Below are 19,556 nucleotides of genomic sequence, written 5' to 3'. Positions count from 1 at the left end.
AACAGAACCAAATCTCATGGGATTCAATTATCAGGAGGATGGTGTAGGTGGAATAAGAAAATAAACATCGTAACTCCATTGTTTATTTTCCCCCACCCGTCAGTATTATAACCGTTTTCATTCCAGGGGCAGTTCTGCAACCACACAACACACACGAACTGTATGCACGGCGCGTGTGAATGTACGTACCTGCTGGAGGTCGAGTACGGCCAGGTGGTGGAGCTCGTGATGGTTGACCTCATGGGTACCAAGGACTCTCACCACCCAATGCATCTACATGGACAGCCATTCAGGGTGATGGCTATGCACAAAGTAAGGCCCCATTCCCAAAGCACACCATCGGTCTACGTAGATCGATCCGTCTCGTTGGGGACTCTCGCTGAATGCAGTCAGTTTTACCGATTAAAACGTCTCCCCTTGCCGTGAAGGAGGACACGGAAATGATGGTAATTGAACGTGAACGTTTGAAACTAGAGGAGTGCCATTCAGTTAAGCTGATTGCACTCAGCGAAAGTCCCCGCAGAGTTGGATCGCCTTTTTTTTGTCTTATGGGCATATAATGCGCGTTAAACCTTGATTCAGCAAACTGGATCTATTTTGCTCATGATTTAAATAATTTTCTCTTTTTCATCAAGGTGTGCCTATCCTAAACTATTGAGAAAATAACGATCTTTAAACCATTTTTCGAGGATTTATTATTATTATTTTGTCGCGTCAAAACCAGGTCTATGGATCTTAATTCTGTAAACGATTTACAATGATCAAGGGGTAAATTTAAATAAAGATTAATTTTTGCTATTTAAGGTCTAGAACGCTAATTGTGTCCCTTTCAACGTTTTGTGAATGAACATGCTATTAAAATGCAAGGCGTAAAGATAAGTGCTACTTGTACAAAATACTCCGTTGAGACAGATTTTGATTTCGTTTACGATACAATATTTATATGCTTGTCTGATGGTTCACTATTTATACTCTATACCGAAGGCCAACTGAGTGTTGACGTCAATTCTGTGCAAAGATTCTTAAAATAAGTCATAGAAATATCAGTGAATATAGAGTGAAAGTCGATGCGGTCCTGGTCAGGGGTACATGTACTTTACGATTTTGCCCTGAGCCTAAGTCCACATTCCTATACCCAGACCGAGCTAGCAGGATCGACCCATCTCCGAGGGGTTTCTCGCTAAATTGCACTCAGCGTAAGCGGCTCTCATGTCTGGCACGGCTACTGAAGCAGTTAGGGGGGAAATTAACTATCGTTTTGCAGCTTCAGAAGCGTGCCTGACATCTCAGATGCTTAAGCTGAATTTAACAAGAATCCCCTCGGAGATGGGTCGATCCTACTGGATCGATCTAGGTATAGAAGTGGGGTCTAATGCATGACGTTGTTGTGTCTTCTGCACTGGATGTCTGGCTGCGTCTGACACGGATACGACACCGACTCATTTGTTTCTTCATGGCTGCAAATAGTTACACATTCAGAAGAGGGTTAAGCATTTACAGGTGTTTTATATTAAAAAGCAAGCACGAGAAGTGTAGCTGATAGAACAAATAGCCAGGATCTATGGCTGTCTGGGTTAATGGCACTTACCGTACTTATGAGTATATTACAGCGCTTGTTAAATGCGCTTATGGTGAACTGTCAGATTTGACAATTATGATGAATTAATCGACCCCTGACTATTATAAAAAAATGAACTATTGACTAAACGCAGAGGCCAAGCAAGGCCCCAATTTTGGGTGACAAAACAAGTTAACGGAGAATATAATCGGAAAATGAAGTACTGTTGTGAAATAGAGCAGGCAAATGAAAAATCAAACTGCGTTGTTGATCGAGACTCATCTCCTTAATCGAGGAAAAGAAATTAGGGGTATTTATTTAGACTATATCTCTCCCTCCCCATAAAATTATCAATAAATCTTTAATTGAAAAGGTAAATTGAAAACAAAAGCATGAAGTCCACGCTTGTAAAGCCTCTCTTCTGGTCCTCAAATCAAGTTCGGTCCCTTGGTTCTAAACTGTTTACCAGAGGCTCTGTTCTTGTCCTACACCTGTAAATGTCCATCATGACGTGTTCAAACGTGTTCCCCAAACGTGTACTTGGCTGACTCTCTTTTGGGCCCCAAACTTTTTCTGCGGTATAGTCTTCATTTGGAAACCTGCCAGTTTGACGTTCGGGGGGAGGGGAGGGGATTAATTACTTGCAGTTAAGCAACTCAACTAACGGTCATTTGGTTGATTCGCCAGATCAACGGACTAGCTGGCTATTATTTCACAGCATAAATTGAAAGATATAAATTGCAGAGTAACCTTCTGTCACAAGGACACTACATATAATTATTTATTCCCTTCATGCCCCCCCCCCCCCCCGGGGGGTCACTTGTAATTGATACTCCGTATCTTGATTAATGTGGAAGAATCAAAAGATGAAAAGAGTGCGCGGACGTGCTTTTGACAGGTCAGGTCACGAAGTAACGGATACGGCATCTCAGGCCACAAAATATGGCTTCACAGGGCAGTGAACAAACTGGAGAAATTTCCCTCTCTGACAATATTCCGAGCATATATGGTCACCCTGCTTCCTTCATGTCTTTACAACAATTCAGTATCATTATGCTGAATTCTATTACTGTTCTATTACTGATGTTGTATTCAACCATCTAATAAAATTTGATATTTGAAGAAAATTTTATTGCAGGATTTTACAATATCACCACTTTGCACCATTGCTATTATATGGCGCAGAGTACATGTTCCAAACAGGTATAGCTGCAAACAGTAAAATTGTTTGATATTAATAAAAATATAAACAATTATGTTGATCATAATAACTAAACCACTCTGCGGGCTAACTGTCTACGGGTTGTAGCCAAGATGTGTTCAGTTTATAACACACTCCTCTAGTTCGGGACATTTACAGATTGTCTTTACCTCTCTCTCTCTCTCTCGTCATAAATCAAAGTCTCTGACATTTAACATTAGTATTTTAATTCAGGATATTTACAGAAATGTGTGAACATGATATTAATTCGAGAAAGGATATTTTTTAGTGTTTGTAAATGTTACAAAGGAAATTACCAAAAATATATAGCTTTCCATATTGAGAAGACATGTTCCTCTACTCCCCTTCTCCAGATTTCCTGGCCCGAGGAGCAATATGTTTGTTCTAAGCTCTGAAGCTCTGAACGCGCTTGATAGAAACCAGATGTGGAGATAGTGAGATTTTATTGCCCGAGCCAGACTACCGACTTTCCAATCTTACAGGTTGAAATAAGAGTGGGGGGGGGGGGGGTATATATCTTCTTAACCGACTAAGCTAGATAGGCTCGAAACACGATAAAGTATATCAGTAGAAAGGCTCAACTTGACTTATTTCATAACATAATAGTTGCTATGCCCTTATGCTCCTCTTCCCACCCTGAACTCTTGTTATAAATAATCATTTTTCTTTTCATATGAAAGATGAGAGCGTAAATTAACTTATCACAACCGCTCACGTTTTGCATAACGTTTTTATTAATGTTTCATATTACTTTTAAAAACTGCTGACTGCTTTCCCAGTTAGAGGGTACAATGGCATAAACCAGTGAAAGTAATGGAACGTGTCATATATTAGTCGAGTCGCCACTCCCATAGGCCCAATAGTCGAACCCTGCAATGTTCTTTCCTGTAAACTGTTTTTGCTGAAATGCATTCTTCAGGCCGAGAGAAGCAAAATTAGCTTGGTTGCTATTCCCGAGACCTTGAGCATTTTTCAATATGGCCGTCAATTTATGACGAAAAATAGAAAAACGACCAGAAGTCGCCGGGTAAACTTTATTGACAGCTTTTTTGAACGTGTTTCCTATCAGGAGAGCACAACAGTACTAGTGAATACTCTTAATCGCGTACCACTAAGCAAAAAACCAAAATGGCCGTCAAAACATAAGGCAGACAATGATAAAAGTGGCAGAATAAGTTTGTTTTTTGCATATTTATTTTTATATAAAAAACATATCCCCTTTTTATATTTATGTTAATTATAATATTTTGTTAGTCATGACCCGAAACTCTTGGAATAAGCTTATCTGACAGTTCAGTAACCCCCCCAAGAGTCTTTTTGCTACTTCTCCGGATCCCATAGTCAAATACTTAGAATGTTATTCCCTGAATTTTTTAAAAGAATTTAACACTTTGGGGGTATAAAAGCCAATTTAATTTGGGCTTTCTTGGCAGTGGCTGGATATGGAACATTGATCAATTTTCAAAATTCAAGATGGCCGTCAATAATATAAAAATATATTATAATATCATTATATTGTAAATAAATAATTGTGTAACACAGCAAAGAGTCGGGTTTAAAGTGCATGATATTCCGCATTTCAAATGACCGCTAAAACATGCCCAAGAAAGGTAAAAAGCAGTTAAATTACGTTTTATACTCGGCGTATAATAAAATATATCTAACCCTGTTATTTATTGACAAAGTGTACTTGTAAGGTAAAGTTATACTAAGACTCTATAAAAGAGGATCATTGATAGGACTGACCATTACGTAAGTTCTCTTTTTAATACAGAAAGTTTGTCAAGGGCCAACAGGGGGTTCTGCAGGGGTTTGGGCACAGGGAGTCCAAAATGTTAATCTGCAATCGGGACTCTTATATTTACATGGAGTCCAACCAAGTCCGTTGGTGGAGACGGGGGTTGGGGGGGGTGAGTGTAATTTAATTTAATTTTTGTAAAAATATTAACCTTATAATTTTTTTTCGTTTTTGTTTTTATATTGATCATACCTTAATATTTTAATTTCATATCTTTATCATAACTTTTTCAGTATGTACATGAAATTTAGCTTTAAAACTTCCCATTCTTTTTATTGAGGTTGGCACGTGTAAGAATATTTCATCAGTATATAACAGCATTTCTGGTTTTTCTTATTAGTGCACTTTTTTAACTTTGCATTTTAAGAGTCAATAAGCAAAACATCCTACAAATCTTTTGGTTATATACTGACAGCCATTAAAATCTTTGAGGCCATAATTGTTATTCTGAAGCTCTAAACTGGATTATTTTCATATGAATCATTTGTTTAGGGCATTGGTATACAGAACCAAAAATCTTAAGTTTCATGAATAGTTTCAAAACAAAAATGGCCCCAGCCCAACACAAAGTCACAACGGTCAGTAGCCGGTACGATCTCCGCTTGCTTCGATGCAGGCAGCGATCTGTTGGCGCATGCTCGGGCAATAAATGTGGATGGGATGGTGTCGTGTGGAATCCTATTCCAGCCTTGATGTAGTGCCTCGATCAGCTGCTGCCTTGGCCAACGGACGGCCAAGATATATGTAGTACCACAAGTGTTCAATCGGATTCATATCCGGAAAATAGACAGGCCGGGGTAGGCCATCCACCCTTGGGATGCCCTACCCCGAATGTGAACGGGTCATGTCCTGTTGGGAAAAGGTGATATCAGTTTTCTCCTGCATTAACGAGGTTATGTGAGGTTGCAGGTTCTGATCTATGTAGTGACGAGCAGTTACTGGTATGTTGCCATCAACGACCACCATCGGTTGACCGCCAGCAAGCGTCGACGCACAGTGGGGCTGCTGCTCCGGTTGTTGTTCCTGCCGGGTGCTTCTTGTGCTGTACGACTGGCATGGCGAAACTGCTCCCGTAGCTGATGCAACCTGGTGTAGTGATCCTGGTCTGGAGTTGACACTCTCTCGCCCTGGCTGCGGTATATCGCTAACAGAGCCTGGCATGTTATGGCATTCAACCAGGTTCCTGATTGTGGGGTGGGAACAGTCCATACATTATAGCTCAAATCAGACTCCCCTCACACCCAGTGCCCAGAGATGTACGTTGTTCACATGATAGACATGGCATGATTCCGTTCACTGGACTAACAACATGGGTGACCTTTTTTGGGCCTTTACAGGCCTCCAAAACCAATCCTCAAAATGTGCAGATGCCCACTGAGTATTGCTCAATGTGTATTTGGTCCATTTTTGCAAAAAAAAAAAAGCTTACCCATGAGCAATGAACCATGGCAACATGACAACTCATCATTATCTTAACTACCCAAGCACTAAGTCATCAATAAATGCACAATGGATAATTACATCTACCCTACAAGTAGAAAAATGCATACATTACTATCTCAAAGCTTCCATTATCTGTAAGTATATATTGGCAAAAACAACATTTCAAATACATGATGTCGATGGATAACCCTCGCATATCCCCGTACTATGTCACGTTGTCAAAATAGCTGACTTCATGGGCCCTAACCTCTGGGTTTGTATACCCGTGCTTGGATCTCGGTTATTTATAACAAAATACATTGTTAAACAACAAAAATACCTTTACCCATAGCTGTTAAAATATTTAAAAAGTTTACAAGAAAAGGATAAGAATAATCCAACCTGAAGAAAACGATTTGACGCCTTTTTTATTTCAAAATGATTTAGTTTACACATACTAGAATGATAATACCTTTCATTAATTTTTTATTAAGAATGGAAAACTAGTTGTCAGGACTGAGATATCCGCAATCAAAGTTTGGATTGATCATAGAGCAGCATTGACGGACATATTGGTTTTCCTTGTTTGTATCATTTAACCTAAAAACATGTTTTATTGTGTGCTGTGTCTTGAACGCAGGTATATCGTTTTTCACTTTATATATGTATTTATATTTGTTCCAGTTAAAGTCTATTTCAGTTAAAAGCCTTGTAGTTTTACATTTGTTTCTTTGCCCTTCCATTATGTTTTGGAGGCCATTTTTATTAAAATAACTTGCAAAAATGAAATAAATGATCGCACTTTGCATGGATATAAATATAAATATGCAATGATGAACAATGGAGTGAAGCATTATATTTTTTTATTTGAATGTATGGCTCTCGCTATTCACATAACAAATTGACGGCCATCTTGAATTTTGAAAAATTGTTAATATCTCCTACGTATCAACTGGCAAATAAAGTCAAGCTTATAAGCTTCTCTAAGTTTTGTAACCCAGATGAAACAATTTCTTTTAAAAAAGCTTGCAAGATATAACATAGCAAGCTTTGACTATGGGGCTCGTCGGAGTGACAGATGGACTCTCAGGAGATGGCACCGTCTGATTAATGTCAAATAAACAGTTTCTGAGTGTTTAGGATCATGACTAACAAATTATCATAATGGACATAAATAGAAACGGCGGAAATGTTTTTAATAAGACTTACTTTACAAAAAACGAACTTATTTTGCAGCTGTTTTTACTTTCTGCCATATGTTTTGACGGCCATTTTGGCTTTTTTGCTATATGTAACGGGCTTAAGTGTATTCACTAGTACTGTTGTGCTCTCCTGATAGGATACACGTTCAAAAAAGCTGTCAATAAAATTTACCGGGCGACTTCTGCTCGTTTTTCTATTTTTTCTCATAAATTGACGGCCATATTGAAAAATGCTTAAGGTCTCGGAAATAGCAACCAAGCTAATTTTGCTTCTCTCGACCTAAGGAATGCATTTCGGCGAAAAAAGTTTACAGGAAAAAACATTGCAGGGTTAGCGTTCTGGCTACTCGACTATATTTATTCCGATATTAATCTAAATATATGTGGCTCACATTTTCACTTTTTGTTGAAAGTTTTCTCACATCGAACTCAATTAATTGGGTTGGAGTGTCTACATCTGTAGCGGTGTTTTAAAGGGTCATAAATGGACCAATTTTGAGATAGCGTTATGCGAGACTTACGTAACTTTTATATAAACGGAAAATAATATACTGTAGATTGATTCACAACTCTGCCTCCGGTCGAATACAAGCCCTTTACGGACCAACCAAAATTAAATGCCCGTGTCTGGTGCGGGTGCTCTATTTTCGTGGTTCTCTTACATAATTGCGCGGTGCTTCGTTAATCTGGAAACAAATGTTCGCTACAGATGAGATGCAAATAAAAAAGTATAATGATCGACGCGAAAATGCCTTTAATCTGTTTTGATGCTTTCCAAGTACGCATATGTACTATAATGTATAGGATTCGAAATTATCAACATCGGATTACTTAAAATAATACTTTTATTGAGCACTAAAATGTTTCAGTACATTTTGCAGGCCCTCTAAACTACTTGTATATATATATATACATTAAGTACAATCTAGACCTATTATCACAATAAAAAATAAATAAATAAATAATAACAATAATAATAATAATAGTAATAATAATAAGATAAAAATACCTATATAACATAATGACAATTACATTGTTCTGTATTGCGGTAGACTTGCTCATTATTATTGACAGGCTAGTCTTTTTTTAAATGTTTGTTGGATGAAGTGACACACGGTTTTTAGGGAGTGTTCACTTTGAGGATTGAGAAGCCAGGCAAGTTTTTCTAAATCAGATGACATTTGCGGCGGTATCATTTTTATCATTTTTTCTCTCTCATTCACATGCTCATTACATTTAAGTAGGAAATGCACTTCTGTTTCAACATCATTGCAATGTGGACATATTCGGTTTTCTACTGGTTTTTTGGGTTTTGTGTAGCGCCCTCTTTCAATTTCTAGGTCATGGTCGCTGATTCGAAATTTTGCAAGTGTTTTTATTTCATTTAGAGGGACTTTCATTGTGAGATAATTTTCTGGAGTGTAGGATTTCTTTATTGCTTTATAAGTTCTTAGTTTGCTTTTATTGTCACTGTGCAGATCGGTCCAAAAAAGTTCTTCAATTTTTTTAATAACATTTGCTTGAAGTATATTTGGGTCTACAGTGTTTAGATCTGTTGACAGTCCCCAGAGGTCTATAAAAGTTTTTAGAGAGCTTGACCAGCTAGGCCCTTTTAAATGGATTTCTCTTTCATAGATTTGTTTCACGATTCTATTTGGAGCAAGTTATTTGAAACGAATTTGGTACTTAAAAACATGTTTTACAATATCTGTGTAGAGTGGCAGCCTTCCAAGTTCTGCCCTACTTGCATTGTTGCTTGCATATTTCCGCACACCAAGAGCCCACTTACACGTTTTTAGATGGAGCTGCTCAAAAGGCATTTTATTAATTTTTTGGAGGGAGATTTTCTTATCTTTAAATAGTTCCTCTGCCCAAACTTCACAACCATAGAGTAAGATTGGCTTGACGGTTTTATCAAAGAGTTTCATGTATAGTAGAGGAGAAGATATTTGGTGTGAGGAAAGTGCTGTTTTCAGTGCAAAAGATGCTTTCATTGCATTTTGTTTCAGGTTTTCAATTGCTTTTTTTAAAGACCCTGTGTTTGTGAAGGTTATTCCTAAGTATGTGAAATTCTTCACAGATTCTATGATTTTAAAATAACCTTCCAAAGATCATGTACATTACGGCGCGTACACACAATTCCTTTGATTTGTGGTTTTTAATGAACTTAAATAAAGATGCTGCGATAAAGACCATTCAACTTAATAAGATATATATATAGGGCGAAAAAGAAATTGAGACGTCCCTGGAGTCGAGACAAAATCTAATATACCCCATTCACACTACAGTTGCAAAAATGATAAAGAATCCCGATTCTGTAATAACAGCTAAGTTTGTCTCTTTTAAATTAATTTGAATTGTGCTCTTTAACAAGAGAGTCAGTCAATGTGAGGGTCGGTGGGACATTTAATGGTGGGGATCGAGTATTTAAAATCACAGATTTCGGGCATGAAAGAAAATTTTGTGGTTTCCGAGGTCAGTTTGTAAGATCAAAATTCAGGCCAGGGCGCTGTTCTGAATCTTTCCCTTGAAGTGGTAAATTGAAGCGGGGATTTTAGCCTTTAATTTTGCCCAAGGGAGAACGGCGTTGTGTAACAGTAAACTGCACTGGTATGCATAGGCCTACTTATACTACGTAGTTATACTGGATCTCTACAATGTCTTTGGTCAGATCACTGGGTTTTCATGATATTCCCTTCACTGTACGCTCCTAAAGCAATACAATTGGGATGCTAAGTTGTCATCATGTAGCAAAACAACACTTGAACATTATCTGAATGATATGGGATATACAGCTTGTGAAAGCCTAGGTATAAATACCAACAAGGTATGCAGCACGTACATCTCTAAACCAGCCCCGTCAATCAAACACACATTATGGTCAGTTGCGTCTTAGTTTAAATGCAGTCAAACAGGCAAATGGGCTTTAATTACGAAAATATCGCGCGTTTATTAATAAACTTTGTTTATTTTAGATCTGCTGATTCGAAAAAAATATATAATCCATTTCTACTACTTGCACAAAACGCGTGACCATACCAGTCCAGTGGAAATTGAGGAAATTCACGGGAATAAACGCGTCCATATGAAAGTAAGAGCTTATACTAACTTGAAACGGAATAAAAAGCGCACAATCATGGCAGTGAGTGAGCACCCCCCCCCCCCCCCCAACACCACCACATGCACACAATCACCCACGAATGTAACTGTCTTGAAAACATGAGGCAGAGAACGCCATAAATATTGTAGTATAAGCATCCTAAAGGTAGTCACGCAGCAAATCTTTTGTGTTCTTTAAAAAATCTGAGAATATATTATAGCAAATATAATACAATTTTAAATAATTGAAATGCATTTCTTTCTAACATTCAGTTTACGTACGTTTTTTGGTAGCCTCTCAAAGTTTTAAACCTCAAATATTGGAGACCATAATAGAGTCAGCCAAGGACACGTTTAGGGAACACGTTTGAACTCGTAATGATGGACATTTACAGGTGTAGGTCCAGTATAGAGCTTCTTGTAAACAGTTTAGAACCAAGGGACCGAACTTGATTTGAGGACCAGAAACGCAGAGGCCAAGCAAGGCCCCAATTTTGGGTGACAAAACAAGTTAACGGAGAATATAATCGGAAAATGAAGTACTGTTGTGAAATAGAGCAGGCAAATGAAAAATCAAACTGCGTTGTTGATCGAGACTCATCTCCTTAATCGAGGAAAAGAAATTAGGGGTATTTATTTAGACTATATCTCTCCCTCCCCATAAAATTATCAATAAATCTTTAATTGAAAAGGTAAATTGAAAACAAAAGCATGAAGTCCACGCTCACTGGGAACAGTGCGCTAATATCTCGATATGTAGGCCTACATGTAAGCTGTTGCTTGGGTTCGAAATGGAAAGCAGGCGGTTATCTACTTCACTTGTTTGGGAGGATGAGAGCCTTTTAATTTTAAAAATTTCCACCTGTCACATCATATAAGTTTATTCTTCCAGATCAATAGACCTTTCACAACAGACGACGTCAAACGAATGGACAGGAAAGGTTTGATAAAGCGAAAGCTCCAGGGAGCGGCGCTTAAAGACACTGTGGCAGTTCCAAATGGGGGATTCACAATTGTCCGTTTTCACGCCACGAATCCAGGTACTCGGATGAAAAAAATAGGCCCTATCAAAATAATTTTGTTATTCCTCATACTTATATTTCACTTTAGATACGTCAGTTCTCAATATTATAGACCACCATTTCAATACACACGTATTTTCCACTTTCCATCTCCGTGAAATATGCCCTGACATTTTTAATTACCAAAAATTAACTTACGATAGATATTTTCAATTCAATTTTGATATCTTTCAGGTTTTTGGTTGTTCCATTGTCACATACTAATTCACTCAGAAAGCGGCATGTCTCTTGTTATCAAAGTCGGTGACCCAAAGAAAGACTTTCCGCCAATTCCACGCAATTTCCCGCGTTGTGGCACGTGGAATTTCGAGAACGAGGAAGAGCAGACGACGAGTGCCAAGTGCCCGGATGATTCCGCCGGTGTTCAAAAAATCCGTGCATCAGAAGGAACAAGGCTAAATAGCATGTCTACACTGGTTAATTTCGCAATTCTTTGGTTACTAGTTCCTTTAATTATTGTTTAATGTTTTCTGTGTATTTCATTTAAATTTCGCCCGGTTGTGCCACAAAACGCACAATAGCAGTTGAAAAATATTTTTGTTATTGGGATTAAGCCTTCATTCTTTTTTGTTAGTTCAGATTATGTGATCCAAAACTGCTCTCAGCCTGAGCATGGTGTCCTTTTTTTAGTTTCTTTTTTAAGTAAAAATGAATGAATAATTATGACAGTGAAAGGTGACACCTTGCCTCAATTGTTGACGTTGACACAATTTCTAAATTTCAAAACATAACTGAACCTTGAAACTGAACCTTGAAAAGTGCCCCAAACTTGAAAAGTTGGAGGTACATTACATGCAGGTTAAATGCGTGCCCAGAGCTGGTATCCCCCGGTAATCCCAGTCTTTTAACTATTAACAATGGTAAGGTAAATTGTTATGGGTCGTTAATTACCCAAAATATTGCAAGCATTTCTGCAGTGCAGGATTATGACAAATATATAAACATAATAAATAATAATAATAATATTTATTTGTTCTTGTTGTTTCTAGTTTCAACAGTAGATATAGCATCAGTGGGCTTACTTTATTGCAAAGTTCCTTAACCTTTGTGATGAAGAAAACATTAACTAATTTCCAAAATTGCTAATTGAACCTGAAACTGATTGTAGCCTGAAACAAGTTCTCACAAAGAGGTCGGTTCTATTAAAGCTCCCACCCCCAACAACACCAACTCTAGCCACAGGCTAGCTGTATGTTATATAATTAATGCCAAATCCCAACAACACACTTTGGAATTTATACATTATATTTTACGCTACATGATATTTTGAGTAACTAATCAGGCATTCAAGTGAATTGAATCTGTAATAATGCTTACTGACTGGTAAATCTCACTTCAACTTTCTACAACTATTGGCAAATGAAATTCTTTATGTTAAATTATTTCCTTTACTTCAAATATAAGAAATAGTATAGTAATGACTCAATCCTTTTAATGACGGAAATTGTGAATTTTACAGTTACTGTTTTCTTTTGAGGTCTAATTTTTTAAAATCAGAACATTCCTATTTAGTGGCAACAAAATTGAAATCAACTTCCAAAACTATGTATGATATGTATCTGAAAGATTCAATTTGATAACTTTTCCACTGAAAAGAAAGAGTCATTACCATAACCTACAACAAACTGCCCACCAACTTCAACTTCAAGGTCACCAGAATGCCACAGTGACAATATTATAACCCAGAAGTCACTGGGCCCTATGTCACATATTTGGTGGGCATATATAAAAGACTTTCTTCACATAACGTCAAAGAGATCACTCTTTCCCCCTCTACATCTAATTAGAGAAAACAATCAACATCAGTGTTTGTTGTTCAAGAAAACATAATATTGTACATAAAGCTCTTCATCTTCATTCTTTTAGATTACAACACAAAAAATGTATTTCAACAATGTGAATATATATATTTAGACATAAAGGAAAACACAAATTGGCACTTTTTGTTCTTGGGGACTGATATGACTTTGCTGTTATGGCTCTGGTAAATAAACTTGTAAGTTAGTACAAAATATATAGATTTCAATTCCTAAATTTTGCTAAATTTTTTAATGTTATTTCTGTCAAGTTCTCTAAAATAAATCAGAATGATACCTGCATATCAAAAACAATCTATCTGCCCTGTTATTGAGTATTTTCTACAGTCATTAAATGCTTACTTTGAATTTTAAGGCAACTTAAAACAACTTAGAAATTAATATTTCATTTGAGACCTTGCACAAGTGGCACAGTATTTCTTTTAAATATATTTCAGAATCTATGAATCTTTGCTGAATTGCAGTTCAAATTGGTAAATAAAATTCAGCTTTACCTTTCATGAACACAACATGTAAACCTTATTAGGCATTTGAGCTACAATGTTACAGTTGTGTCTCAAATTTGGACAGTGGGGATGCTAATCTTACTTTAATAATAAAATTTTGAAAAAATCAAAAATGGGACTAAAATGGATTTGGAGACTTTTTTAATAGTAGGCTAACCAATTAATGATTTACCCTGTTTTGTATTGCACCGCAACAGAAAAAAAAATTCTGAAGGAGCTCGGTTGCCTTTCACCAAGTGACCTCTCTCCCATGGTCTGTAAAACAATTCTGTTCATCTGCCTATCTATCATACATACACTGAACTAAATTACTCAACAATCTGCATTTGATAGGAAAATCAAATTACACATATCCAGAAAGATTTTTTCATCTGATATTCACAAATATTCCTCTGGTTAATTTTGTACAATTTCTGTACGACAGGTGCAAATTTTGCAAAAAAAATAAATGAATAAGAAGGACATCATCACCCAGATGCCCTCTGGTGGAGAAGCTTACATAACTGATTCTAACTGCACCTTGGACATTTAAACAACACAGACTTCTTAAGTCTAATGAGTTGAACTCTAACCAGGTTCATCAATTTAAAGCATTTGAAATTAGGCCAGCATGTAAATTTTTCGTTTAAGCTGGTGCTACTTTGTATGTGTGAAGAGTCACTGTGATATCTGTCAAACATGCAATGTCAAAGGCATATCAATAAACCACTGGTTCATCGATGGTACAATGTGTCAGCTAATTTATTACCAAACTTCCCTCTGAGTATCCAGACTGTCCTGATCCTCTGACAACGGTACTGCCATCTATGCTACTGTCATCCATTTCTCTGTATGGGACATTAGAATCTGTCAGTTTGGAGCAGTAACACCTCTTCTGGCCCAAGGTGAAGGATGCCTTTACCGCAAAAATGGTTCCAATAACAAAGAAATAGGACCCATAAACTATAAACTGTAAGAAAAAAGTAGAAAATATTAGCAAAATATCACCACAGGCTGACCAGATAGATGAGGTTTGTTTCACATCCACTGCAGTCTATTCACCATAAATTAAATACCTGTCTCATTTATTTATTTTCTTTTATTTAGATTCTTACATTTACAAATTGAATAGTGTTTTACACATCTATATATCAACAAATTAGGAAAAAGAAAAAAAGTAAAGTTATAGATCCCAAGTCCCTCATCTGACATCAGTATTTATAATACATATTAATAGCCCTTTCTTTTTAAAACGCGTTTGTCAAACATATCTTATTAAGTAATTTTTTTCTTGTTTGTCTTTAATTAAGAGGAAAAAGGGGGGGGGGGGTTCTTACCTGTGTGTCAGGAGTGGCATCCAACCCCCTCTTATCCACCAGTATGGCTGTCATGATGGTCTGTATCAGCACAGCGATAAACGTGTTACAACCGAACACCAAGGCGTACCTCTCTACTGCTAGCACTGACGCCACCTGGTAACTGAAATAATACAAATAATAATTAAGGACTAAAATCAACCTAAAATGCTCAATAGACTTAACACAGTTATAATTTCAGAAATGTAAACACAATAATAAGAACGGTGTAAACAAAGAGGAAAATGGTAAAAATATTCAATAGCATGTCACAAACTTAGCTGATTTTTGTTTTAATTGTAAATTTTCTGTGTTCTGTGATGTTAAAAGTGGCACCAAGCAAAACTTCAGGATAAAACTAAAGCTGGATCAGTAGAATTTAGTAAATTTGTTCAGTCACTTTTTTCAACATAAGCCCATTAGAATCTTAAACCTTGGTGACCCATAGAGTTGAAAAAAAAAAGACACACTGTTCCTGAAAAGTTCTGTAGTAAGAGAGATCCTTGTAAAAATTTCTGAAAATAAAAAACACCTCATACATAAAAAACTCACCTAGCTATTGTGATTACCATTTGAAATGAGGCCCGGAATGCAATATAAAGCCCATATGCCAGCCAGATAGACTTGGAGAAGGAAATGGCAAGTAGCACCACTGCATCCAGTATAGAAATCACACCCAAGAAAGCCTCCCCCCATTTCCTCCAGTTCACCTTCACAAAGCCTACCAGGAGTGCAGCAAGAGCACCTAAGTGAATAATGATTTAAAGTCTTTGAGACACACTAGTACAAATATTGGTGATTATTCATACATGTATTACAAAATAAATACAATAATATAACAAAGCATATCATCTATTGAGCAATGTTTTCACAGAATAAAAAAAAAATAATTCTACCCAAAATTCAACCTAAACTAGTGTATTCATTTTTTTCAGTGACATAAACATACCAATTAAATAAATAATCTAGATACTGATGCAAAAACAGGTGAAAAAGTAGAATACTAAGTATGCTTGTCAATAAATGCCTCAGGTATGCCTGAGGAAAAAGGACAAAGTAGTGGAATTCTCAAGTGTTGGCAAGATAAATCGGTGTTTTACCTATTGCAGTGGACACAGCATCCACTCCACCATTATAAACATTGGGGTTGTCCCTGGATGGACTTATGGAGTCCCACATATTCTGGATATAGTTTCCCACTTGGAAATTCCCACACATTGCAAATGCCCACCAGAGGGACCACTTCAAGAGGTGCTGGTCTCTATAGCACGTCAAAAAATCATGCCACATACTTTTAAAAGAATCTCTGCAGGCTGCGTTCATATTCTGCGATCTTTGTACTAAGTTTGTGTCAACAGACTGCCAACTGACCGTATCATCCACATTGCTACGGAGATGCAGGTCAGAGTAAAAATGGCTCCCAGAATCTTGAAATTCATTATCCAGCCTCATAATCTTACTGTCAACACTTCCACTCATACCATATGCCAGCGATCTGGCATCTAAATCCATGCCTAAAAACCCAGCACTGCCAAACTGTAATGAAGATGGAGTCCCAGTTTCAAGTGTGTTAGGTGTGACTCCCAGGTTGTGACGAATTGTGCTGGGTGTGCTGGCCCTGCTGCTCAAGATGCTTGGTGGGTGGGAGCCCATGATGGAATCATCACAGGAGGCACAGCGCTCACGGTCGATTTCTCTGTTTGGATCCTGGCTAGCATCAATCTGATAATGTAAACATATACAAGTATAATGATTAAATGAACAACACCTAAATATACATGCAATCCTGCACTGCCTGACTACGAAGATAAATCTTTGGAAGCTATAACTTATACAAAGAATTAATAACAATAATAAAAGCAGACAAGTATTTTCAAATAGGGATAGTAAAACATTTCATATCAAGATTCATTTTCACAATGTCAATCAGATGCAGATTTTTTCAGTTCAGGTATTCTGGCCATTATGCACGACTGACTGCACGACTCTCTCTCTCTCTCTCTTATACACATATTAACCCTCTCTTTCACACACACACACATATACACACACACACACACACATACACACACACACACATACACACACACACACATGCACGCACACGCACATGCACGCACACATGCATGCAAGCACGTACACACTCAAACACACAAAGTTAACACTACACCAGTTTATGCCACACCTACCTGCTGTTGTGAGTTCTCAGTCGATGTTTCTTGGTGAAAATACACGGACTTGGAGACGCTTGGCAGACAGACCGCCACAATGAATGCTGCCCCCACACTGCCCATTGAGATGCAGTTTAGCACAAAATAAGACACATGCCCCAAAGACACCAGAAGTTGACCAAGGAGTCCTGCTATGAATCTCCCTGGAAATTAGAAGGGAAAACAAACTTTTTAAACTCTTTCAAGGTAAACTGTGTTTGAAAACGTCCCAAATTCATATTTTCTACAAAGCTACTTTTCTTTGCCAAATCAGGCCTTAAATATGATAAAACCCCCAAAAGAGAAATAACTGATCTTAATATTTTCTTCTGAAATGTACAGGAAAACATGAGTCAAAATATCAACCGGACAGTCATTTAGAACTCAATTATCTAGTAAGATATGGTTAAAGTCATAGGCTCCAAGTGCAGGGATGTGTCTAGCAATGATTCTTGAGTAGAAGAAAAACATTTTTCAAAGGAAAATTTGACTTAGCAGGAAATTCTCCAATTTTTTTTTTTTTTTTTACTAAATTACTTTCAGCCTATGCAGCTCAGTCTGGCAAACCTACTGAAGCTGTTAGGGGGTAATTAAGTATCGTTTCACAGCTTCAAGTATGTATTCCAGGCATCTAAGCCACTTAAGCTGAAAGCAATTTAGCAAGAATCCCCTCAGAGATGGACACCCCCCGATATATTGATCTAGGTATGGATATGGGGGCTAAGTCTTTGTTCCATACCTAACAACACTGCAGCCCTAGTGTAGCTAGTAACCCTCTGATAGTGGTCCTTCTCCACTGCTGCATAGATGTACGAATAATACGCTATCTCTGTGGCTGTAGCCAGTCCATATAAAAACTGCATCAATTGCATCGTCAGGACCCCCTGCCCCCACAGAAGAAGGGCCCATGTTCCCAGGTACGTCAAACCCTCGAAGATGATCACTGGTTTGTAGCGTAGGAGATCAGTGAGTAGGAAGACTACGATTAAGGCGACGAGGTAGGAGTAAGTCCACACTGGGTAGACCTGGAGGAATTGAATGTTTATTTTCTTGTATAATTACTTTAATTACTCACAAATTGCAAATGCCTCAGATAATCATTTATCTTAATTTCCAAAGATTTATAGATTTTAGATACTGCAGTATTGTGTGATTTGAAAGAAAAAATTTAAGCAGTGTTTGCACGCCGCAGAAAATGTATACAGTACTGGTATATATGTACATGTACATTTGTTAGTCTGTTGTTTGCTTGCTTGTTTGCATAATATCTGGCAGAATGAACCATCATGCATATACATATACTATGAAAATAAACTGGCAAAAAATATATATATTTATATATAAATAATTTTCAAAAAAGCAAACCTCATTGTCCACCTGGGTTTCACTCAAATTCTTATCTGGTCCCACAAGGTAAGGTGTCAAAAATGACTCCGAGGGGCGCAGCTCCTTCAGGAAGCCATACAAGCACAGGGCTGCTGTAGCAGCCACCAGGGAGACACACATGGCCCTCAGTTGACTAGGAAGACTTGTATATTGTGAATAAATGCTTGTTGCTGGCTACATCTTTGAATCACACTGAAAATGGAAAATGAAGCTGCTGTTTGTGAAACATTTATCATGGCATCCTATTTATGCACGTTAAAGTACAACAAGTACCAAATTTGAAGGACCGTCAACAGTGGGTTCATTCCCCATGAAACCATTGTTCTATGTAGGTCAATCCTATTCTGCAGGGACTCTTGCTGAATGCACTCAAATTAAAAGATTAAGACACCTCCTCCTGGCATTGAGTAAATTACAGGAAAAAGCCGGTGATTATACAAGTGCATTGGAAGCAAGAGGAGGCGTGGTTATCTGTTTATCTGATTGCATTCAACAAGAGTCCCCGCGGAGTTGGATCGATCTACGTAAAACGATAGTTGCATTGGGAATGAGCCCAGTGAGGATACTTCAACTGTCCCTAATATATATTTCGTGTATAGTTCAACTCATATCAGCACTAAAACATACGTGATTCGTAAGCACAGTGGTATATGGAGCAAAGCAAGACCGCGGTTACACTTTCAAGTTACAGGAGACAAACACAGTACATCTTATAAAGTAATTATCACAAAATTACTTGCAGTACAATGTTGAAGGGGTGCTCAGGAAGTTTTAGTTATTTTCCCTTAGGAGAAACTGAAAATGCAAGTCTTACAGTTCTTATGATTTCCTGCACGTACGATGTTTCAACTTTCATCTGAGGCGAACTTCTTCCTCCTTCCTATAAATGAAAATGGGGACTTAAATGACACCGATAAGTC

The 19,556-nt window shown here is 37.4% G+C and overlaps 2 protein-coding genes across 7 annotated transcripts in view; one reads left to right on the top strand and one right to left on the bottom strand.

Moving 5' to 3' along the window:
* The window catches only part of LOC106171353 (multicopper oxidase 3), a 25,920-nt gene extending 13,568 nt beyond the window's left edge, over positions 1–12,352 (top strand). For all 6 annotated transcript variants that reach the window (XM_086997078.1, XM_086997080.1, XM_086997082.1 and 3 more), the window contains exons 8-10: positions 127–312; positions 11,194–11,341; positions 11,558–12,352. In XM_086997078.1, the coding sequence (XP_086853204.1) occupies positions 127–312; positions 11,194–11,341; positions 11,558–11,847 (624 nt within the window). In that variant the 3' untranslated portion in view covers positions 11,848–12,352. The remainder of the gene's footprint in view (positions 1–126; positions 313–11,193; positions 11,342–11,557) is intronic.
* Positions 12,335–19,556, bottom strand: LOC106171355 (thiamine transporter 2). Its single transcript, XM_013551666.2, has 8 exons — positions 19,451–19,556; positions 18,616–18,828; positions 17,990–18,275; positions 17,230–17,414; positions 16,141–16,762; positions 15,593–15,785; positions 15,023–15,164; positions 12,335–14,655 (listed from the first exon to the last, which is right to left on the bottom strand). The coding sequence occupies exons 2-8, from the start codon at positions 18,754–18,756 to the stop codon at positions 14,443–14,445; spliced, it is 1,782 nt and encodes a 593-aa protein (XP_013407120.2). The 5' UTR covers positions 18,757–18,828; positions 19,451–19,556; the 3' UTR covers positions 12,335–14,442.

Source organism: Lingula anatina, chromosome 10 (genome assembly GCF_051362555.1).
Source record: "Lingula anatina isolate TDL-2025a chromosome 10, LinAna3.0, whole genome shotgun sequence".
Classification (NCBI taxonomy): domain Eukaryota; kingdom Metazoa; phylum Brachiopoda; class Lingulata; order Lingulida; family Lingulidae; genus Lingula; species Lingula anatina.
This window is presented reverse-complemented; position numbering and strand designations above follow the sequence as displayed.